Here is a 25,694-nt window from a genome sequence, read left to right as displayed (position 1 = left end):
AGGTAAGATAGAGAGTTGTGACTTCATGACTTTTTAAGTTTAGTAATTATACGTCGGCAAGAGTTGATCTTATAAGGATATCTGGTCTGTGTCGGTCGTGGCGTCCGGTCAAAGTCAGTTAGGTGGCACCAAATTTAGAAAAAATTCTAAATAAATCTTAATTTCTTCATTATGACTTTTGTGTATAATTTTTTTGGTGACTAGAAAAAGTAATTTTCTCTAAATATGCACATGAACCACCAGAAAATTTTTTATGTCTCTAACTGTAACAGGAGCCGAGATAGAGGGAGGGGGGGGGTCAAATAAGCCCCCCCCCCCCCCGATCTATTAAGGTGGGAATTGGGGCCCGATCTGTAAGGGTTAAAACTATGATAATTGTGTTCAAAAGTAGCGCAGCTGTAACAAGTAAAGCATATAGGAAAAAAGGAACAATCTTTTTTTCTGATTGTGTTTACAGATAATTATAGACTAATTTAAAAAAAAAATATATCACTGAACATAACATATTTCATCCAAGGATAGACAAAGCCTAACTAAAGAGTAGATTCACTAGTAAAAAGATTCCATTACTTGCAGATACAATAATTGTTATTTATCGCATCGTATTATAAACAGTTTTCTGCGGATATAAAAATGTACAGTTAAAACAGCAAGGCTAAAAAAGCTGGTTTTAATCTTACAACTGTGCATTTTATATTAGTAGGAAAAATGCGACACAATACGATGCCATACATAATTTTTCAGCATGGCTGAGAACCACTTATCCACCGGATATTAATCGGTTTTGAAGCGATACTAAAAAAATAATAGATTATGTTTAAGGCAGGGGGTCTAATTTCAAATCTTCTTCTCGTTTCTTCGGTGCTGTTGGAAAGTTTGGAATAATCAGAGGTATTGCACCCAACATTACCTAATAAAAATATTTATTATGAATATTATGTGCTTTCCTCAAAGTGCCACATACATATTTTTTAGATAATGAGGAGTTTGATCGTTTTTCTTTTTCTAACCACTGAGGATATGTGTGCGTTCCCATATACCTCCTGGGCTACAATGTACCCAATATGAACTAACCTAGCATGAGGAAAAAAACACATGACAAAATAACCAATCCCCTTCTTTTTTATTTTATTAAAAAAATAATGAATGAAGCATATTGGCATATTAGAAAAGTTATTTATAACATCGTATTATAGATAGCTTCTTGCGGATATTAAAATAAAAAATCATGAGACGAAAGACCTGAACTAACAAAATTGGTATTCATTTTATAGTTTTTATTTTAAGACTCGTGAAAAATTGTGTGTAATACGATGTATACATGATTTCTCAGTATGTCTGAGAACTGTTTATAATTCAGGGGATTTTAATCGGTTTCGAAGCCATACTGGAAAATATCTGGGTATAGTCCTTTCCATGACATCGCTCCATATGGGGCGATGATTTTCTATAGCTCCTTCAAGGAGCTATAGCATAGCCTCTTATCATATGGAGCGATGTGATAGCCCCTTTTAAGGAGCGTTCATATCGCCTCTTATGATAAGAGGCTATGCTATAGCTCCTTCATGGCCTCTTAATAGCTCCTTTGAAGGGGCGTTAATATCGCCTCTTATGATAAGAGGCTATGCTATAGCCCCATGATGGCTCCTTCATAGCCTCTCCATCGCCCCTCCGTAGTCCCTTACCTTAATTTATATAACAACCCACTTGATGGCCCCTACATCGCTCCTCCATCGCCCCTTCTCCAAATTTATATTACATTGTACTTTGATGGCCCCTACATCGCTCCTACATCGCCCCTACATCGCTCCTACATCGCTCCTTCATCGCTCCTTCTCCAAATTTATATTAAATTGTACTGTGATGGCCCCTACATCGCTCCTACATCGCTCCTTCTCCAAATTTATATTAAATTGTACTGTGATGGCCCCTACATCGCTCCTACATCGCTCCATCATCGCTCCTACATCGCCCCTTCATCGCTCCTTCTCCAAATTTATATTACATTGCAACTTGATGGCCCCTACATCGCTGCTACATCGCTCCTTCATCGCTCCTACATCGCCCCTCCATCGCTCCTACATCGCTCCTTCTCCAAATTTATATTAAATTGTACTGTGATGGCCCCTACATCGCTCCTACATCGCTCCTTCATCGCTCCTACATCGCCCCTTCATCGCTCCTTCTCCAAATTTATATTACATTGTACTTTGATGGCCCCTACATCGCCCCTCCATTGCCCCTCCATCGCTCCTACATCGCCCCTCCATTGCTCCTTCATCGCTCCTTCTCCAAATTTATATTACATTGTACTTTGATGGCTCCTACATCGCCCCTCCATCGCTCCTACATCGCCCTTCCATCGCTCCTACATCGCTCCTTCTCCAAATTTATATTAAATTGTACTGTGATGGCCCCTACATCGCTCCTACATCACTCCTACATCGCTCCTACATCGCTCCTTCATCGCTCCTACATCGCCCCTTCATCGCTCCTTCTCCAAATTTATATTACATTGTACTTTGATGGCCCCTACATCGCCCCTCCATCGCTCCTACATCGCTCCTTCATCGCTCCTTCTCCAAATTTATATTAAATTGTACTGTGATGGCCCCTACATTGCTCCTACATCGCTCCTTCATTGCTCCTACATCGCCCCTTCATCGCTCCTTCTCCAAATTTATATTACATTGCAACTTGATGGCCCCTACATCGCTCCTACATAGCTCCTCCATCGCTCCTCCATCGCTCCTTCATCGCTCCTACATCGCCCCTTCATCGCTCCTTCTCCAAATTTATATTACATTGCAACTTGATGGCCCCTACATCGCTCCTCCATCGCCCCTTAATAGCCCCTTACCTTAATTTATATAACAAAGCTCCTATATGGCCTCTCTATCGCCCCTTAATAGCCACTTAATTTAATTATATAACATTGCCCCTACATAGCCTCTCCATCGCCCCTTAATAGCCCCTTACCTAAATTTATATAACAAAGCTCCTATATAGCCTCTCCATCGCCCCTTAATAGCCCCTTACCTTAATTATGTAACATAGCCCCTACATAGCCTCTCAATCGCCCCTTAATAGCCTCTTACCTTAATTTATATAACATAGCCCCTATATAGCCTCTCCATCGCCCCTTAATAGCCCCTTACCCTAATCTATATAACATAGCCCCTACAAAGCCTCTCCATCGCCCCTTAATAGCCCCTTACCTTAATCTATATAACAAAGCTCCTACATAGCCTCTCCATCGCCCCATAATAGCCTCTTACCTTAATTATGTAACATAGCCCCTACATAGCCTCTCCATCGCCCCTTAATATCCCCTTACCTTAATTATATAACATAGCTCCTACATAGCCTCTCCATCGCCCCTTAATAGCTCCTTACCTTAATTTATATAACATAGCCCCTACATAGCCTCTCCATCGCCCCTTAATAGCCCCTTACCTTAATTTATATAACATAGCCCTACATAGCCTCTCCATCGCCCCTTAATAGCCCCTTACCTTAATTTATATAGCATAGCCCCTACATAGCCTCTCCATCGCCCCTTAATAGCCTCTTACCTTAATTTATATAATCCTTACCTTAATATATATAACATAGCCCCTACATAGCCTCTCCATCGCCCCTGAATAGCCCCTTACCCTAATTTATATAACATAGCCCCTACATAGCCTCTCCATCGCCCCTTACCTTAATTTATATAACATAGCCCCTACATCGCCCCTCCATCGCTCCTACATCGCCCCTTCATCGCTCCTTCTTCAAATTTATATTAAATTGTACTGTGATGGCCCCTACATCGCTCCTACATCGCTCCTACATCGCTCCTTCATTGCTCCTACATCGCCCCTTCATCGCTCCTTCTCCAAATTTATATTACATTGCAACTTGATGGCCCCTACATCGCTCCTACATAGCTCCTCCATCGCTCCTCCATCGCTCCTTCATCGCTCCTACATCGCCCCTTCATCGCTCCTTCTCCAAATTTATATTACATTGCAACTTGATGGCCCCTACATCGCTCCTCCATCGCCCCTTAATAGCCCCTTACCTTAATTTATATAACAAAGCTCCTATATGGCCTCTCTATCGCCCCTTAATAGCCACTTAATTTAATTATATAACATTGCCCCTACATAGCCTCTCCATCGCCCCTTAATAGCCCCTTACCTAAATTTATATAACAAAGCTCCTATATAGCCTCTCCATCGCCCCTTAATAGCCCCTTACCTTAATTATGTAACATAGCCCCTACATAGCCTCTCAATCGCCCCTTAATAGCCTCTTACCTTAATTTATATAACATAGCCCCTATATAGCCTCTCCATCGCCCCTTAATAGCCCCTTACCCTAATCTATATAACATAGCCCCTACAAAGCCTCTCCATCGCCCCTTAATAGCCCCTTACCTTAATCTATATAACAAAGCTCCTACATAGCCTCTCCATCGCCCCATAATAGCCTCTTACCTTAATTATGTAACATAGCCCCTACATAGCCTCTCCATCGCCCCTAAATAGCCCCTTACCCTAATTTATATAACATAGCCCCTACATAGCCTCTCCATCGCCCCTTAATAGCTCCTTACCTTAATTTATATAACATAGCCCCTACATAGCCTCTCCATCGCCCCTTAATAGCCCCTTACCTTAATTTATATAACATAGCCCTACATAGCCTCTCCATCGCCCCTTAATAGCCCCTTACCTTAATTTATATAGCATAGCCCCTACATAGCCTCTCCATCGCCCCTTAATAGCCTCTTACCTTAATTTATATAATCCTTACCTTAATATATATAACATAGCCCCTACATAGCCTCTCCATCGCCCCTAAATAGCCCCTTACCCTAATTTATATAACATAGCCCCTACATAGCCTCTCCATCGCCCCTTAATAGCCCCTTACCTTAATTTATATAACATAGCCTCTACATAGCCTCTCCATCGCCCCTTAATAGCCCCTTACCTTAATTTATATAACATAGCCCTACATAGCCTCTCCATCGCCCCTTAATAGCCCCTTACCTTAATTTATATAGCATAGCCCCTACATAGCCTCTCCATCGCCCCTTAATAGCCTCTTACCTTAATTTATATAATCCTTACCTTAATATATATAACATAGCCCCTACATAGCCTCTCCATCGCCCCTGAATAGCCCCTTACCCTAATTTATATAACATAGCCCCTACATAGCCTCTCCATCGCCCCTTAATAGCTCCTTACCTTAATTTATATAACATAGCCCCTACATAGCCTCTCCATCGCCCCTTAATAGCCCCTTACCTTAATTTATATAACATAGCCTCTACATAGCCTCTCCATCGCCCCTTAATAGCCCCTTACCTTAATTATGTAACATAGCCCCTACATAGCCTCTCAATCGCCCCTTAATAGCCCCTTACCTTAATTTATATAACATAGCCCCTACATAGCCTCTCCATCGCCCCTTAATAGTCCTTTACCTTAATTTATATAAAATAGCCCCTATATAGCCTCTCTATCGCCCCTTAATAGCCAATTTATATAACATAGCCGCTACATAGCCTCTCCATCGCCCCTTAATAGCTCCTTACCTTAATTTATATAACATAGCCTCTCCATCGCCCCTTAATAGCCCTCCATCGCCACTTAAAAGCCCCTTACCTTAATTTATATAACATAGCCTCTACATAGCCTCTCCATCGCCCCTTAATAGCCCCTTATATCCTCCTTCAAAACAGTTATACACCTTCCCAGGATCTATTGGAAGCTACCCTATAAAGGAGAACCATATTGGTTCTGCAGTTAGCGATCTTTTTTGATACATACAGACAATGATCCTGTTACTTTTTATAAGGATTAAAAATAAAATGGCCTAAAGCCATCTCATTACCCATAGGAAGCTTCACTGTAAAGGAGAACCATGTCGGTTTAGTGGTTAGCAAGGTACAGACAGACATACATACAGACAAAGATCCTGTTACTTTATTATAAGGATTAAAATAAAATAGTTATTAACCTCCCCAGGACCTATGAGAAGCTACCCTATTAAGGAGAACGATCTCAGGACCTATAGGAATCTTCACTGTAAAGGAGAACCATATTGGTTCATCGGTTAGCAAGATCCTTCGGTACAGACAGACATTCATACATACAGACAAAGATTCTGTTAATTTATTTTAAGAAATACAGATAAAATTGTTATAAACCTTTCCAGGCCTAAAACCATCTCAGGACCTAATTTCTGCCGTTGACAACTCGAGTTAAGTTACTATATTATTTTTACAATGTTTAACTTATCTGTTATTATTGGCTGACGAAAAGTTTGGGCAAAAAAAAAATTTATTCTTCAATGAAATATCTCTCCAGTATAATTTTGCCAAGTGCTAATTTATTAAGAATAAAGTTTGCCACAAATTTACCAAAAAATCTCATTGTCATTTCGCCAGGGAGGATTAGGATAGTTCCCAAAGTGTTATAAGTTGGCTTATCCAAGAGTGCTGTCTAGTCTCCAAAGTTTTATAATACCGTTTTCTTATTCGTTAGATTAACAACCTTGGGGACTTTTTATTGTTTTGTGATTGTTTAGTTCATTAAGTTGAGTGTCTAAATGTTTCAACCACTAATTCTAAACTAAAGAAGGGGTAATTTTGTGAATCATCAATGGGAATAAATATTATATAAACATACATATACAGCATGACCCCCGAAAAAGTATTTTTAAGCATCTGCAGCCCATATTTCTCAATGAATTATCAAAAACTGTATATGTTCTTGTTCTCTGTAGATTTCCACATAAGTAGATTTAAAAATATTTTTTTTACATCAATTAACAGCTGAGATTTTTGGAGCCAAAGTTTTGAAAAAGTGGCTGAGGAAAAAGTAACTTTTCAGGAAAAATGATTTTTTAAAGGGAAATGACGTGTTTTCCTCATAATTTCAATACTTTTTATAAAACTTATATAAAGATTTTTCCAAGAAATTTATTTCATGCTGAAAGCACTTTTTTCACTTGCTCTAAAAGGCATTTTTTGATTAGTGTAAATTGCAAAAACACCCTTACAGAAAGAAATCCTATAAAAAATAGTAGCAAATTGAAAGTTTACATAAACAGAAATCAAACACTTTTTATTTTATCAAAATAAGTTAAAAAACCAAAAAGTTACAGCTACAAACTTTTATTAAACATTTAATAATTTAAATGATTTTTATGTTTCTTAGATTAATTGGATAAGTGGGCGTGAATTTATTGGTAAAGGTTGCGCTAATCCTTTCGGTAATGAGCATAAATTGGGGAGGGGTTTATTTAAGGTCATATTAATAAGTGGGAGATATTATAAGATTTGAGGGAAAATGGTTATAAGAAAAATGTATTCAGTAAAATTTGAAAAGTAGTTTTTTATATGTAAAAGTAACGTTTTTTAATGCAATAAAAAATGTATCAATTGTAAACTTGCTCTTCTTTCTTATTTGTTTTTTAACTGGTTGATAAAAAGTATTATACTAATAAAAAACTAAGAAATATTTAGCAATATCCAGTTTCTCAAGCACTTTTTCCAAACTTTGGCTTTAAAAATCTCGGCTGTTAATTGATGTAAAAAAAACATTTTGATATCCTTTGATGTAGAAAATTATAGAGAACAAGTACATATGAATCTTTTAATATTTTATTGGGAAATATAGGCTGCAGATGCTTAAAAATACTTTTTCGAGGGTCATGCTGTATATACAGTGTTTTTTTTTATGAGAGCATTTTTGAAAGCAATTTTACCCTACTTATAGTTATCAGAATTTAATGATTAATGGCTTATTCTCTTCGTTTTTTATAACCATTAACAGAAAAGCAAAAAAATATTTCAGTTTTTATTTAAAAAGTACAGTAAATTCAAAATTTCAAAACATGGGTGTCAACATCTAAAATAGTTATTTCTCGCATCGTATTATAAACGGCTTTCCGCGGATATAGAAAGTACAATTATGAGATTAAAACTAGTTTTTTTAGCCCCGAGGTGCAGAAGGCACCGGCTAAAAAAACTGGGTTTAATCTTATGATTGTACATATCTATATTCGTAGAAAGCTGGATATAATACGATGCTAGACATAGTTTTTTCGTATGGATGAGAACCGGTTCCTATCCACCGGATTCAAATGAATACGAGAAATGGTTTTAGCGCATTTTTCTTATGCTCAAATCTTCTACCCTTTCCAAGAATGGAGGGAGTACATTGGGGGGCCAGTATTCCCTCCCTGGTTGAGATATGGCCTTCAAATTTCAAAATGTTCTAGTACATGTCACAAGTAGTATCTATATAAATTTTTAGCTCAATATCTCAACTTTGAAGCGTTTTGCAGCCATTCTTGCAAAGGTAGATTATAAGAAAAATGCACTAAAACCATTTTTAGATGTTGACACCTAAGTTTTAAATTTTTTAATTTACTGTACTTTTTGAATAAAAACTGAAATATTTTTTGCTTTTCTATTAAAGGTTATAAAAAAGAAGAGAATAAGCCATTAATCATTAAATTCTAATAACTATAAGTAAGGTAAAATTGCTTTCAAAAAAGTTCTCATAAAAAAACACACTGTATATATGTATATATATCATTTTATCGACAATCGTCTTATCCCTGTAGATCTCTGATTATCAGAGCATTTTTGAAATATTTGCTGCTTATTTTTTGGCTGCCTTTGGCAAAATAATTTTTTTTCATAAAAAATGTATACAAAATTATCGTATTAATTTGGTAAATATATCATTGCACTTGAATTATTTTTAAGTCACTAACGGCTAATCCCATAGATGACCCTAGGAGTACTTTAATGAATAGATGTGGTGGAGAGGGGGGGGAGGGGGAAGGTTAAGAATTTAAGGGAAGTATACCTTCCGGGGGCTGAAAGTGTTAGTCCCCTCCCCAAAATGAAAACTTTTCCTGCGAGTAAAATAAGCTTCAATGTAAAGGAGAAGCATATCGGTTCAGTTGATACTGATAAACATCCTGTTACTTTAATGTAAATATTAGTTTAAGGATAGTCTGTATAATCTCAGGGATAAAGGAAACATTAGGCAATTTTTACAATAGTCTCCAAAGTTTTATAATGAAGTTTTCTTATTCGTTGGCTCAAAACTTTGGGGACTTTTGTCATATTTTGGTTGTAGTGTTGCAATTTTGTGTATCGTTATTAGGGATGGATAAAAATTTATCGGCCATTGTCTTATTCCTTTAGATCCTTGGTATAATCAACTGAATAACAGTTCCAACAACAAAAATTAAGATATTGCTTCGCTTTTTATGGACAAATATCCTGTTATTTTATTATAAGGAAAAAAAATAAACTATCTTAAAATCATCTCAGTACTCAGCGGTTAGCAAGATCCTACGGTATAGACAGACAGACATACATCATATCGGTTTAGCAGCAAACGAGATCCTTTGCTACAGACAAAAAAAAACTTTGTATATCGACTAGCGGCTACGCCCCCAGCATCTATTGGCTCTGTATTCAAAGGGGAATGAATAAAAGCCTAAAGCCTCCCCAGGACTTAAAATAGAATAGCCTAAAACCATCCCTCGACTTAAAATAAAATAGCCTAAAGCCATTACAAGACAAATATTAAGCTTACCTGAAATAGAAAGCCCAATCTGTTTAGTAGTTATTGAGATCTTAAGTTTCAGAACAGAAAGCCTTACTAACGTGGACAAACACAGGATATTTCGGACAAATGTCGGAGTGGACATTATATAAGTAAAACGCAGAAGTGTCTATAATATCTTAAAAATTAGGTTTCAACAACATTTGTTTAGTTATTTCTACACAGGTTAGGTTAGGTTAAGATATAAATATACAAATAAGCCCCCTGCAGGGGTTAGGCATATAAAAAAACCTATTTGACAGTTGTAAACAATGTGAGAAAAAAATATGTTTTAGTTTAATGAAATGTTCTATCTGTTTCAAACCTTTGCCTTTCGATAGAACTTACCTACTTTGGAAAACTGTTAGACTGATTTTAAAATTTCAGTCTGTGAGAAAAGATATTCAAGATTTTTTTTTGTTTTGAAAGATTTTTATCTTATAAATAAAATAAAAGACACTCCTGCGTTTTACATAAGCAATGTCCACTCCGACGATTGTCCCATTCCTAGGTTTGTCCACTCCAACGTTTGTTTATGTTTTACTACTTTATATAATAGGATAATATGTATTCTTCTTTTATATTTCTCTTTTCTTATTCACTTGCAGCTGCGCTCTTTTTAATGTAAGGAGGCAGAAAAATAGCCTAAACCAATTAGGGGCTTAAATCTGAAAATGAAAAAGCAAAAAAACATCCCATGACCTATGTGAAGCTTCCCTTAAATGGAGAATTTAGTCAGTTTATGAAATTTTTAAGCTTCAGACCAAAAAAAATACTTTTTTTGTTAAAAGAGAGACTTTTCTACAATTAGGGCTAGTCCTTTCGTCATTGCTCTTCTCATTAAGTTAAGCATGTGGTTTTCTCTGCTATTGTTAAAGATAGACTGTTGAGATTTTTAGTGAATATTCCCATGACATATGTATATCCAGTCTATAAATTATTTTGTCTGTCTCTCAATTATGCTTCAAAAGACTTAGGTTTCGTGATAATCTTTGAGTAATAGCATATTCTCTTAAAGTCTGCTCTATAACTTACTTTGTCTGTTTGTCCATTATATGATCCTTATTCAATATTCTATTTAACTAAAAAATTTCATTCTCTTAGTTTATTTTTTTTCTTTATTTCATTATGTTATTATATTATTTATATTTATTTTATTAATTCATTATATTTTCATTATAATTTTCCTTTTTAAATGCGAAACTTTTCTATAGTAAGGATTGGTTTGTCCGTACGTCCAAACGGTTAGACGACATTTTCTTTAATTTAGACATGTTATAAATATCCTATCGATTTCAAACTTTGCAGAATGATTTCTATAACAGTTTGGTACAATACTATATTCATTACTAGAAAGTATGTACGTCCATTTTTTTGTATAATATCATTGTCCCATTCATCTGGGTTTTGGAGTAATGTTTCTTAGGACAACAAGGTTTAGTATTATAATCAAATACTAAAAATAAAATTATGCCCTTTTACTATATTCTATACTAGCAGATTCGCCCCTAGCCTCAGGGGCTTTGCCCCAAGAGGTGATAAAATTTTTTTTTGGCGAAATTCGTAATAGGACCAAGAAAATCTTCAGCAAAAAAAAAAATGGGGGGGGATTTTTTTGTTTTTGGGGGGGGTTGGGGGTATCCCACCCCCCAAGAAAATAGCCTAAAACCACCACAGGACCAGTAGGTATATTCCCTGAATAGTAGAATATAATCGGTCCAGTGGTTACCGAGATCTTAAGGGACTGACAGACGGACAGACAGACGGACAGACAGACGGACAGACAGACGGACAGACAGACAGACGGATGGACAGACATCATTCTACTTTGTATTATAGATTTACGCTAATTTTAACAAAATTTATGTTTGACCTCCTGATTTTAGAGCTTTGCTTTTGTGAATGTTGTTATCCTTGTTATCTTGCTTTTTTTTCCTTTTTCATAACCTATTATATAAAGTAGTAATCTTTTTTTTGTCTGTAGAAAAGCTAACCGCTGAACCTATATGGTTCTCCTTTACAGTGAAGCTTCTTTTAAGTTCATAGAGGGTTTATAATTATTTCGAGGGAGGGTATCTCCACCCTCCCAGAAAATTCACCCCAAGAAAAATATTACCCCATCCCCTCAAAAAATCTTTTTAACTTTTTAAAAGCAAAGCTTTTCTATATTAAGGATCAGTCCGTACGTCCGTAACGGTTAGCTATTTTCGTTAATTTAGGCATGTGATTCCTGTAGTAGAAAGGTACGATTTAGAAAGTCTATAATCATTATCAGAATATCCATACGTCCATTTTAAGCATACTAATTATTAACTTACAACAAATTTTTATGTATCAAAATTATCCGATTAATCTGATTTCTGGGATACTGATTCCTAGGACAACAAAATAGAATGTTATAAGCGAATCATATCTATAATCAAGTCCAAAAAATGTGAGTACGTCCTTAAGCATTTTCCTGCATGTTAGCAATTTCTCAATAAATTTACTTACAATTTTGTTTCGAATTTTAAATTTATGTTCTGACTATTCAGTTCTGACACTCTACATTATTAATGTTCATTAAAGGACGCCTGCAAGAAATAACACGCTTTAACTGCTAAAAGACTGCCACAAGAAGACCCAATACCCCAAATTATAAGCCTTCAGCTTCAATAACAAAAAAGTTCTAGGCATTTCAAAATAGCATTTTATGTACAATGGAATTTTTGAAAGATTTCCAATGCTCATAAAAGAAAAAACAATATTAAATTACGTTGCCTAGACATAAAATTATAACCTTATCTTTGTCAGAAACTTAGATTGCCTGTAACTGATTACATTTTTACAATAAAAACACCACATTTCATAGTCAAAATCTATGAAAAAAAATCGATTTAAATTGCATTTTTAAACGAAAATCATAGCGGAAACAAAGGGGTAAACTAATACAAGCTTAGCTGTGATTGGTTGTTAAGCTGATTCAGCCTTCTGATTGGCTACAGTACATTCGGTACAACGCAAGTAAAACTTATTTTTTTTTAATGATTTTGACTATAAAAATGGGTATTTTTATTGTAAAAATATAATTAGTTACTGGAAACCTAAAGGGAGAGGTCATTTTCTAGTAAATCCCGTAAAGGTGTGTGTTATAAGGCCTAAAAATAGTAGTAGAACGATAAGGTGCTCTATATATTTGTATTTCCTATTGAATAGAACAATAGGGAAGAAATTTTTTTTTTTTTTTTGATAACCGTACCTGGAATATCTGAAATTTCTATCAAACGCTTTGTTTGGCTCAAACTGACACAAATAAAAAAAAATATAATTATAATAAATCAACCTGTAAAGAATGACTTCTTCCTTTGTTTAATGGTATAGATTGTTCTTAACTTTTACCTTGTACCTATAGAAAACATTATTATTATAATTATATTTTTTTTAAATTTTTGTCAGTTTGAGCCAAACAAAGCGTTTGATAGAAATTTCGTATTTTTTTTAGATAATCCAGGTACGGTTATCAAAAAAAAAAAAAAAATTTCCCTATTGTTCTATTCAATAGGGAATACATATATCTAGAGCACCTTATCGTTCTACTACTATTTTTAGGCCTTATAACACACACCTTTACGGGATTTACTAGAAAATGACCTCTCCCTTTATGACAAAAATAAGCTTATAATTTTGTTTCTAGGCCACGTAGTTTAATTTTAAAGTTTTCAACATGAGCATTGCAATTCTTTCAAAATTTCCATTGTAAATAAAATGTCATTTTAAAATGCCTAGAACTTTTTTGTTATAGAAGCTGAAGGCTTCAAATTTGGGGTATTTGGTCTACTTGTGGCAGTCTTTCAGCAGTTAAAGCGTGGTATTTCTTGCAGGCTTCCTTTAAACTTTTTTCTACCGTTTCAGAGCTTTGCTTTTATAAATGTTGTCATCCTTGTCATCCTTTTAAAACTTAAATTTAAAACTGTAGAGGGTCACATTCCTTCCTTACCTTAATGCCCTACCTTCTATAATGAAGGGGCAATACAATTACAGAGGCTGTACAGGAGCCATAAAGGGCCTATGTTATATAAATTAAGGTAAGGGGCGATGAAGAGGCTATGAAGGGGCTATGTTATATAAATTAAGGTAAGAGGCTATTAAGGGGCGATGGAGAGGCTATGTAGGGGCTATGTTATATAATTAAGGTAAGGGGCTATTAAGGGGCGATGGAGATGCTTTGTAGGGCCTATGTTATATAAATTAAGGTAAGAGGCTATTAAGGGGCGATGGAGAGGCTATGTAGGGGCTATGTTATATAAATTAGGGTAAGGGGCTATTTAGGGGCGATGGAGAGGCTATGTAGGGGCTATGTTATATATATTAAGGTAAGGATTATATAAATTAAGGTAAGAGGCTATTAAGGGGCGATGGAGAGGCTATGTAGGGGCTATGCTATATAAATTAAGGTAAGGGGCTATTAAGGGGCGATTGAGAGGCTCTGTAGGGGCTATGTTACATAATTAAGGTAAGGGGCTATTAAGGGGCGATGGAGAGGCTATGTAGAGGCTATGTTATATAAATTAAGGTAAGGGGCTATTAAGGGGCGATGGAGAGGCTATGTAGGGGCTATGTTATATAAATTAAAGTAAGGAGCTATTAAGGGGCGATGGAGAGGCTATGTAGGGGCTATGTTATATAAATTAGGGTAAGGGGCTATTCAGGGGCGATGGAGAGGCTATGTAGGGGCTATGTTATATATATTAAGGTAAGGATTATATAAATTAAGGTAAGAGGCTATTAAGGGGCGATGGAGAGGCTATGTAGGGGCTATGCTATATAAATTAAGGTAAGGGGCTATTAAGGGGCGATGGAGAGGCTATGTAGGGCTATGTTATATAAATTAAGGTAAGGGGCTATTAAGGGGCGATGGAGAGGCTATGTAGAGGCTATGTTATATAAATTAAGGTAAGGGGCTATTAAGGGGCGATGGAGAGGCTATGTAGGGGCTATGTTATATAAATTAGGGTAAGGGGCTATTTAGGGGCGATGGAGAGGCTATGTAGGGGCTATGTTATATATATTAAGGTAAGGATTATATAAATTAAGGTAAGAGGCTATTAAGGGGCGATGGAGAGGCTATGTAGGGGCTATGCTATATAAATTAAGGTAAGGGGCTATTAAGGGGCGATGGAGAGGCTATGTAGGGCTATGTTATATAAATTAAGGTAAGGGGCTATTAAGGGGCGATGGAGAGGCTATGTAGGGGCTATGTTATATAAATTAAGGTAAGGAGCTATTAAGGGGCGATGGAGAGGCTATGTAGGGGCTATGTTATATAAATTAGGGTAAGGGGCTATTTAGGGGCGATGGAGAGGCTATGTAGGGGCTATGTTACATAATTAAGGTAAGAGGCTATTATGGGGCGATGGAGAGGCTATGTAGGAGCTTTGTTATATAGATTAAGGTAAGGGGCTATTAAGGGGCGATGGAGAGGCTTTGTAGGGGCTATGTTATATAGATTAGGGTAAGGGGCTATTAAGGGGCGATGGAGAGGCTATATAGGGGCTATGTTATATAAATTAAGGTAAGAGGCTATTAAGGGGCGATTGAGAGGCTATGTAGGGGCTATGTTACATAATTAAGGTAAGGGGCTATTAAGGGGCGATGGAGAGGCTATATAGGAGCTTTGTTATATAAATTTAGGTAAGGGGCTATTAAGGGGCGATGGAGAGGCTATGTAGGGGCAATGTTATATAATTAAATTAAGTGGCTATTAAGGGGCGATAGAGAGGCCATATAGGAGCTTTGTTATATAAATTAAGGTAAGGGGCTATTAAGGGGCGATGGAGGAGCGATGTAGGGGCCATCAAGTTGCAATGTAATATAAATTTGGAGAAGGAGCGATGAAGGGGCGATGTAGGAGCGATGAAGGAGCGATGGAGGAGCGATGGAGGAGCTATGTAGGAGCGATGTAGGGGCCATCAAGTTGCAATGTAATATAAATTTGGAGAAGGAGCGATGAAGGGGCGATGTAGGAGCAATGAAGGAGCGATGTAGGAGCGATGTAGGGGCCATCACAGTACAATTTAATATAAATTTGAAGAAGGAGCGATGAAGGGGCGATGTAGGAGCGATGGAGGGGCGATGTAGGGGCTATGTTATATAAATTAAGGTAAGGGGCGATGGAGAGGCTATGTAGGGGCTATGTTATATAAATTAGGGTAAGGGGCTATTCAGGGGCGATGGAGAGGCTATGTAGGGGCTATGTTATATATATTAAGGTAAGGATTATATAAATTAAGGTAAGAGGCTATTAAGGGGCGATGGAGAGGCTATGTAGGGGCTATGCTATATAAATTAAGGTAAGGGGCTATTAAGGGGCGATGGAGAGGCTATGTAGGGCTATGTTATATAAATTAAGGTAAGGGGCTATTAAGGGGCGATGGAGAGGCTATGTAGGGGCTATGTTATATAAATTAAGGTAAGGAGCTATTAAGGGGCGATGGAGAGGCTATGTAGGGGCTATGTTATATAAATTAGGGTAAGGGGCTATTTAGGGGCGATGGAGAGGCTATGTAGGGGCTATGTTACATAATTAAGGTAAGAGGCTATTATGGGGCGATGGAGAGGCTATGTAGGAGCTTTGTTATATAGATTAAGGTAAGGGGCTATTAAGGGGCGATGGAGAGGCTTTGTAGGGGCTATGTTATATAGATTAGGGTAAGGGGCTATTAAGGGGCGATGGAGAGGCTATATAGGGGCTATGTTATATAAATTAAGGTAAGAGGCTATTAAGGGGCGATTGAGAGGCTATGTAGGGGCTATGTTACATAATTAAGGTAAGGGGCTATTAAGGGGCGATGGAGAGGCTATATAGGAGCTTTGTTATATAAATTTAGGTAAGGGGCTATTAAGGGGCGATGGAGAGGCTATGTAGGGGCAATGTTATATAATTAAATTAAGTGGCTATTAAGGGGCGATAGAGAGGCCATATAGGAGCTTTGTTATATAAATTAAGGTAAGGGGCTATTAAGGGGCGATGGAGGAGCGATGTAGGGGCCATCAAGTTGCAATGTAATATAAATTTGGAGAAGGAGCGATGAAGGGGCGATGTAGGAGCGATGAAGGAGCGATGGAGGAGCGATGGAGGAGCTATGTAGGAGCGATGTAGGGGCCATCAAGTTGCAATGTAATATAAATTTGGAGAAGGAGCGATGAAGGGGCGATGTAGGAGCGATGAAGGAGCGATGTAGGAGCAATGAAGGAGCGATGTAGGAGCGATGTAGGGGCCATCACAGTACAATTTAATATAAATTTGAAGAAGGAGCGATGAAGGGGCGATGTAGGAGCGATGGAGGGGCGATGTAGGGGCTATGTTATATAAATTAAGGTAAGGGGCGATGGAGAGGCTATGTAGGGGCTATGTTATATAAATTAAGGTAAGGGGCGATGGAGAGGCTATGTAGGGGCTATGTAATATAAATTAAGGTAATGGGCTTTTAAGGGGCGATGGAGAGGCTATGTAGGAGCTATGTTATATAAATTAAGGTAAGGGACTATTAAGGGGCAATGGAGAGGCTATGTAGGAGCTTTGTTATATAAATAAAGGTAAGGGGCTATTAGGGGCGATGGAGAGGCTATGTAGGGGCTTTGTTATATAAATTAAGATAAGGGGCTATTAAGGGGCGATGGAGAGGCTATGTAGGGGCTATGTTATAAAAATTAAGGTAAGGAGCTATTAAGGGGCGATGGAGAGGCTATGTAGGGGCTTTTTTATATAAATTAAGGTAAGGGGCTATTAAGGGGCGATGGGGCGATGGAGGAGCGATGGAGGAGAGATGTAGGGGCCATCAAAGTACAATGTAATATAAATTTGTGGAAGGAGCGATGAAGGGGCGATGTAGGAGCGATGGAGGAGCGATGGAGGAGCGATGTAGGGGCCATCAAGTTGCAATGTTATATAAATTTGGAGAAGGAGCGATGAAGGGGCGATGGAGGAGCGATGTAGGAGCGATGTAGGGGCCATCAAGTTGCAATGTAATATAAATTTGGAGAAGGGGCGATGTAGGAGCGATGAAGGAGCGATGTAGGAGCGATGTAGGGGCCATCACAGTACAATGTAATATAAATTTGAAGAAGGAGCGATGAAGGGGCGATGTAGGAGCGATGGAGGGGCGATGTAGGGGCCATCAAAGTACAATGTAATATAAATTTGAAGAAGGAGCGATGAAGGGGTGATGTAGGAGCGATGGAGGGGCGATGTAGGGGCCATCAAAGTACAATGTAATATAAATTTGGAGAAGGAGCGATGGAGGAGCGATGAAGGGGCGATGTAGGAGCGATGTAGGGGCCATCAAGGGACTAAGATATATATAATAGTGAAGGGGCCATGAAGAGGCGATATTTAATTAAATAGCCCCTTGGGATAAGAGGACATATCATCTCCTCTTTAGAAGGGGCGATAAAGGAGCGATAAAGGATCATTTAATCGCCTCTTAGGGCAAGGGGCTATTAAATCGCTCCTTTCAAGGAGTCATAACATCGCCTCTTGTTATAAGGGGCTATTAAATCGCTCCTTTCAAGGAGCCATTACATCGCCCCATGTCATAAGAGGCGATCAATTAAAATCATCGCCCCATATGGAGCGATGTCATGGAAAGGACTATACCCAAATATCTTACCCTAAACTCTGAATAGCTGATTTTTCCATCTTCATTCTTATCCACAGTTTTTATCATGTCATCAATTTCTCTAAAATTTTATAACATAATTTTGAAATTAAGCATTTCATTAAAAATTGATATATCATTATATGGATGTTGCACGAGATTTTCATGTAGCTGGCTAAAATAACAATGCCGTTCATCCACCCCCTTCACCCCTTTCTTATCCCCTAGGTTAATAAACGCTGCTAGCTTATAAATGGAAGCTGGGATTAACTGTTTTTTTTTGAAACAAGCCTTCTTTTTCCGGCTGTGATTGGCAAATAATTTGCTTGCTTGGCATGCTAATGGCAGGTTACTTCCACTGTTTAATGGAACCTCATATTCTTCACTAATATTAATAAATAATAAGGTAAATCCTAAAAAATTACCTAGTCATGTCTAGAAGTTAAAATTTTTTTCTAAGTTTTATATAGATATAAAAAATCTGTTTACAATATTTTATAAGGTAGAAAATAGAAAAAGTGGTCACTCATTTAGGTATAGAATGGATAAAGAACACGTGGGTTGTGTGAGAGATTCTCGCATACTTTGATGAAATGTTTCTCACAGCTGGCAAATATAACGACACCCCTCCCCACCCCGCTCCGAATGTTACCTAAATATACGAAAATAAAACACCTGTCACAGTATCCGCATATTCTACATAAATATCCAACCATTACCTGTATGTTATTTTACCAGGAAGATGCATCAAAACAAACCTAAAACACAAAAAAGCATAAAAATATGGGACGTGAAACTGTATTCTTTTTCTTTGTCAGCTTGTCCATCGCTATTTATGAATGTTCTCATCCTTGTTTTATGTTTTTTTCCCGTTTGTTCCCTGTATGTCTTTTCGACCTTCCTTTTTTTTATGTAAAACTGTTCTCGATTTAATAATCTAGTCCACATAAATCATTGTCAACCCCTCTGATTTCAAAGTTACATACTATACATAAGGTTATTGTATACCTGCTTGTAACGTATTGTAAAGTATAAATCTGTCTATTTCGCTTATCCTTTCACCTAAAAACTCTTTCTGTCTCTTTTACAATAAAAACTTCGCTATAAGTTGAACTGAATCGTCCTTATTCTTTGAAATTAAATTTTGTCCTGCTCAAAGGACTTTCTGTTGATGAAGTTTAAAACAAAAATATTTGTCATAAACTTAAAGTTTCATTTATATGTAAATAACATCTAAAGTTATATTTCAGTCATTGTTCTTTGTTTTTTAGCATAAACTTAAATTTAACAGATAAGACAAATAAGAAAACAATAAAATGGATGTATTAAAAAAGAACTTTCTTAAAATGATTATTCAGTTATCAGCTTTCCTCGGATATTAAATGAAAAAAAAAATATAAGATTTCAACCAGTTTTGATAACCTCAAGGGACCAAAGGCTAGTCAAACTGAAATCAACTTTATAACTTTTATTTTAACATTCCTTGAACAATGTCTGTAATACGATACTACACTTGATTTTTCAGTATAACTGAGAACCTGTTCTAATTCTGCGGATATTAAGCGTTGGAAATATTTTTACTTGGTTTTAAGAGAGTAGGAAGATTCTACAATCATTACAAAATCGGTTACGAAATGACAGAGAAATCCTAAATGTAGTATAGCTTCGCTACTTTCAAATTAATGTATGTTTGTCTCTTTCATATAATTATTCTCATTGTTTTTACGTTGTTTTACACCATTAGTAATGTTTAATTACCTCCTTACTAAAGCACTCTAAAAAATAACAATTTTTAAAAGACGAGATGGCCTAGAATTCTTATTTCTCTTTATATTTTTGTTGAGTCATACAACGGCCTTTTAAGCGGAAATGTTTATATTGGTTTAAATCAGAGAGAGAAAGGGGACAATGGGCTGTTTATTACATTTGACCCAAAAGTTATATAATAACGTTTTGTTATTGGTTGACTTAACAACTTTGGGGACTTTCATCAAATTTTTATCCGATGTTTTATCCTAGATTTGAGTGTTCAAACGATTCAACCACTAACTTAAATCTACAGAAGGTGTAATTGTGAGTATCCTCTTTGGGAATTTACATAAATTTATCGGCCATTGTCTTATCCCTTTAGGTCCCTGTGTTTTAATGCCTCATAATTATTAACGAATAAGTTCAGAAACATTGTATACACCATTTGAATACTTGTTTTTAAAGATTATATTTAGTGAATTTGTAAAAAAAATATAGTAATTTTTTTATTATTTTTTCCAAACCAGTAAAGTTTTTCTGAACCAATTTTTATAGTGTAACAATGTTTAATTACCATACCTCTAAGGATTAATTAGACAATTGCATGGGTGCTTACTCCTGGGTGCTTACACAAATTACACCTATGCTCTAACAAGAAGCAGAGCACAAGAAATAATATTGAAGAAAGAAGTATTTAAAAAAAAGCATTTTAAATACTTTATGCATATGTCTTTTCTGGCATGATAGATAGACCGATAGACCAAATAAATTGTATACTAGATAAAAAATAATAGAAATTTTTGTATTTTTTGGAATTCAGGTAAAAGTAACCACGGCGGTTTCCCTCAAATTGTTTACATTTAAAAATAAGTTGAAGTTTTATCTTTTGTACTCAATTGTTATTATATTTCTGTTTTAAACCCTGAGAGTGAGACAAAGAAAACATTGTGACAAGTAAAATAATAAAAAGTTTAACTAGAATAGTTAAAGTAATACAGACCGGTATAAAAAGTGAAACATATATACAGACATGCAAAGAATTTTTTGACAAGGATGACAACATACTAAAGTAGCGAAGCCTAAAAATTATGGATAGGAATACGGACTAGGATATTTTAACAGTATTTTGTAGCTTGTCTCTCAGACCGATGAACAAATGTTGAGAACATCACTATGGACAACTTAAAGACTGGGGGATGAATGACTGACAGACGGACAGAAAAAGTTAAATGTATGTAGAGTAGCTTCGCTACTAAAAAGGAAATTCACAAGTAGAATGGTTTTTCATAAATTCTATGTTGTTAATTCTAAAAGATTTACTAAGGCCTTTTTTTACTGCATGAAAAAGTTAAGTAAAGTGAAAGTAATTAAAATTAATTTATAGAAAAAATTAGCGTATGATTATGAACTTAGAATAAAAGGTCTTCTATTTAATAATTGTTTTTTTTTATGATATAATAATCATTTTGTTAATGTATATCTAATCAGGGATCTAAAGGGATAAGACAATATAAATAGATATAATTCATAAAGACTAAATAAAAATATTTGGTTGTAAAGTTCAGACACTTCCAGTTTTGAACTGCTAAATCATAATCAAATAAAAGTACCTAAGGCTTTTAACCAAAAGAATAAAATAGAGGTGAAATAAATCTAAAAGGTACCAGTTTTTTTTTACATTCATTTGTCTCCTGCCCCTCTGATATTTAACTTAATATTTTGTTGTGATTTGTGTCCCTGACTTTGAAGTCTAGATATGTACCTTAAGCTATATAAGTTTGAAAGAATTTTAATTTTTATATAATAGATTTGAAATCTGCATAAAATTTTTAGGCTTTTTTTTTTATAAAATTCGTTTTTTATATGATTCTTTATTTAAAAGCGCAAATACAATTTAAGTTAATTAATTTTGACCAATAGGAGAAGTGGATTGGGAACTAACTGAGCTCTAATTGGTTAAATGATGTACGAAACTTAAGCTTCTCCAATCAGAGCGCCGATTGTTTTTAACCCACCAATCACAGATGTCAAAATTAATTAACTTAAATTGTATTTGCGCTTTTAGATAAAGAATTATACAAAAAAACGAATTTTATAAAAAATCCTTAAAATTTTATGCAGATTTCAAATCTATTATATACATTAAAATTCTTTCCAACTTATATAGCTTAATGTACCTAATACACACAAAGTCAATGATTTTCCCATCTTTGATGTCCGCAAACTCAATTTTGTCTCAAACTGAAACAATTTTGGTCAGAACTGGAACTGAACTGGCCAAGGCGAAATGACATTTTTGTTTTAAATAACTTTAGCTCTCTAGTGCAAGTGCATGCATACATCAAATTATAGCAGATTTGAATGTATAAAACTCTTTTGATAAACCACAGAAATTATTAACAACGAAGATACTATATTACTGACTTTTTCCGTAAGTCTGTACGGCCATTATTTCTAATCACTACCATAGAAAGGAATAAATATTTTTTGCCCAAGGTATTATTCCAATCCTTTATTCCAATGGATAATAAATTTTTATACATCCCCAATTATGTAAAAAAAATTATCCTTTGGCAGAAAAAATATTGGTTTAAAATTTTAGACGCTTCTTGTGTTGGACCGGTTAATCAAAATACAAAAAAGTACCCAAAGTTTTGTGTTCAAGAAAACGTGATTGTAAACGTGGGTACTGGGTACAATAGTCCCCCCTCCCACCCCAATGGAGGATTTATTATCATGTCGATTTAAAATTAGACAACGAAGATAACCAAGAATTCCTTCTGAGTATTTGTGTGTATGTGCATGTTACCTCAGGGATAAGACAATGGTCGATAAATTCATGTACATCCCCAATTGTGATACACAGAATTACCCCTTCTGTAGATTATAGTTAGAGGCTTAGAGGCATCAAAATTCAATAAGTGTCCTTAAAGATGTTGAGCTAACACATGAGAAAACGTTATTATAAAACTTTAAGGACTAGTGTAATAAACAGCCCAATGTCCCCTCCCTCCCAGATGTTTACTCAAAGTTGACACTATCTGGAAATCTTTGTTGTTAATCCCAGCTTTTCTCAATATTTTATACAACACACACACTACCAACTTTTGGTAACCACTTTCTCATTAACCCTGAATTGGGCTCATAATCTCCAATATTTTGTTGATCTTAGGGTATTACCTAACATTAAAGTAACGGGATCTGTGTCTGTCTATTTGTCCCGAAGAATATCTTTAATCGCTATTTTCGGAGTGGGAACTATCCCCTTGTCCCATCATCGGGTGCGCCTGGGAGCCTTGTCGAATGCGTTTGTAGAAGGGTATGTCAATGGGTTCCAAAAAATATGAATAAAAACATAGAAAAACGGTTAATCGAAGACTTTTTTTATGACATTAGGAAAGTGATAACTTTATTAATTTATCAAAGCTAACTGATAATACCCTAGAATTACAATTAGTACCAACAGGATCTAAAGGGATAAGACAATGCACGTTAATTTAATTCAAAATCAAGAAAATATAAGAAGCTGAGCTCTACAAAGTGGCCGAAAAAATTAGCCGTGTGACGTCATAAAAATGAGGGATGAGATGAGAAGTGGGAAAGAAAACCCATTAAACAGAGAAGGATCTAATGACGTCACACGGCTTTTTTTTCGGATACTTTGAACAGCCTCACTTTCTCGGATAGCGGACTGACCACCATAGTTATACAGCAGCTGCGCTACTGATTCAAGATGTCCACTTACTTGATTTCCTCCGCTGGTATGCAACCTTCCTCATCCTTGCTGAACACTCGGAAAGTTTCCTTGTATCCAGTTTCTAAAAAGGAAGCTATCTCAGAATTATAACATGCTCTAAAATAACAGAATTCTGGTACAACAAACAAGAAAGATAGAAAAGAAAAAGATAAGATATCAAAGACAATCACAAAACCTTTGCATAACATTATAAAAAAAAACTTTGGAAGCATAACCGACAAACTGACAAACCAAGTAAGTGTATTGAATTCTCTTTGGAAAGGGAATTGTTAAAGAAATATAGAGATACTGACGGATGGACGTACAAGGTAAAGTATAGATTAACTTTGCTACTACAAGATATTATTATTGCTCCGGACAATTTTCCTTTTTGATAAACTAGCGGCTTCGCCCCTAGCCTCTAGGGGCTTTGCCCCAAGAGGTAATTAAAAAAAAAAATTAAGTACCCCCACTCAGGTGCCCCCACTACTTTCTATTTTAAAAAAATGAGGGTTTTTTTTTGTTCTTGGTGGGTTGGGGATGTCCCATCCCCCAAGAAAATAGCCTAAAACCACCACAGGACCAGTAGGTATATACCCTGAAGAGTAGAATCCGATCAGTTCAGTGGTTACCGAGATCTTAAGGGACGGACGGACAGACAGACAGACAGATAGACATCGTTCTACTTTGTATTATAGATTATCAATATTCACGAAAGAAAAAGAATAACATTTGTCAGCAAGGCTACTTTCTAAATCCAATTGATCGTCTGTTGTTAACAGGGAAGCGTGATTTTCTCGGTTGCTATTTAAAGAAAAAGGCTGCATTTTCACTAGCGGGCAACAAACCTATTTTGAGTTTTTCAATTCTATTCAATATAGATAGTTGATTATGTCCATGACGATTATGCTGACCGATACATTTATCATAATTACATGGTCCTCTACAATGACATATTGTCAGTTTTAATGTCTGATATGATTTATTTTTTCTTCCATAGTCTTGGCTGTTATACTCTCTTTCATATTTATAATCTTCCGCTACTATAAAAGTCATCATCCTTGTTTTTATGAGATTTGAAAAAGAAAGGTTAGGTAAACTGTAACATTAAATATGTTAAACAAACTTAAGTTTAAAACCAACAAAGTATAATGTTTGCAGTAGCAGTTACTTTTATTTTCTACAAGAATATCCCAATTTTGCTGTAAGACTTACATTGTTTTGCTCTGCTTTTTAGTAACAATGCAATTCTGTAACTCTATCTGTATGTCTGAAACATGATTTTATCAGCTCCTATTTAATATAGAAGGCGAAACTCCCCAATTTTAGTTTATGCCTTGAAGATTTAAAAATTAAATACACTGAGATCGTTCATATTTAAACGTAGAAAAAGAGGGCGCTATCCTCTATGAAATTTTTTTTTCAATTTTAAAAACTTGAGTACCCCCCCCCCCCCCCCCCCCGACAGAGAACAACTATTTTAGGTTAGGTTAGGTTATAGGCTATGGAGCCGAGCGCTGCGGCTAGGCAGGCAAGGGGGCCGAGCGCTGCGGCTAGGCAGGTTGGGAGTTCATAGTTCTGTCGGGGAGGGGGGGGGGGGGTTGGTACTCAAATTTTCAAATTGAAAAAAAAAATTTCTAAGAGGCTATTACCAAAAAGAGACACTACTTGGTTATAGAATATCAAATCAAATAATATATACGAATTTTCAAACTTATTTATTACTTAAAAGACTTCTGTAGATAAACTATTTTAACTAAATATGGTTGAATTCAGATTCTTTACTTTTCTGACGTTTGTTGAAAATAAACTTTTGAAAATTTTAAACTAAAAGTTAAATTTCAAGGATTAAATCTGTCACTTAGCCAATTGTCATTTGGAAAATGTTTGGAAAATTTGACACAAATTTTCAACCTATCAATATAGTGTCATTTAGTTATC

General features: G+C 35.9%; 1 protein-coding gene across 2 annotated transcripts in view; it reads right to left on the bottom strand.

Moving 5' to 3' along the window:
* Nucleotides 1-339: 339 nt before the first annotated feature.
* LOC145325003 (calmodulin-alpha-like) overlaps nt 340-25,694 on the bottom strand; it is a 40,706-nt gene continuing 15,351 nt past the window's right edge. Inside the window, exons 5-8 of one of the 2 annotated variants that reach the window (XM_080167783.1) lie at nt 23,763-23,847; nt 18,988-19,026; nt 18,281-18,350; nt 340-910 (exon numbers count right to left, since the gene is read on the bottom strand). In XM_080167783.1, the coding sequence (XP_080023909.1) occupies nt 818-910; nt 18,281-18,350; nt 18,988-19,026; nt 23,763-23,847 (287 nt within the window). In that variant the 3' untranslated portion in view covers nt 340-817. The remainder of the gene's footprint in view (nt 911-18,280; nt 18,351-18,987; nt 19,027-23,762; nt 23,848-25,694) is intronic. The other variant, XM_080167784.1, reaches the window with a different exon arrangement.

Source organism: Acartia tonsa, chromosome 7 (assembly GCF_053477335.1).
Source record: "Acartia tonsa isolate MP-2025a chromosome 7, ASM5347733v1, whole genome shotgun sequence".
Lineage (NCBI taxonomy): Eukaryota > Metazoa > Arthropoda > Copepoda > Calanoida > Acartiidae > Acartia > Acartia tonsa.
The sequence above is the reverse complement of the archived record's forward strand: the minus strand, read 5'-3'. Positions and strand labels throughout refer to the sequence as shown.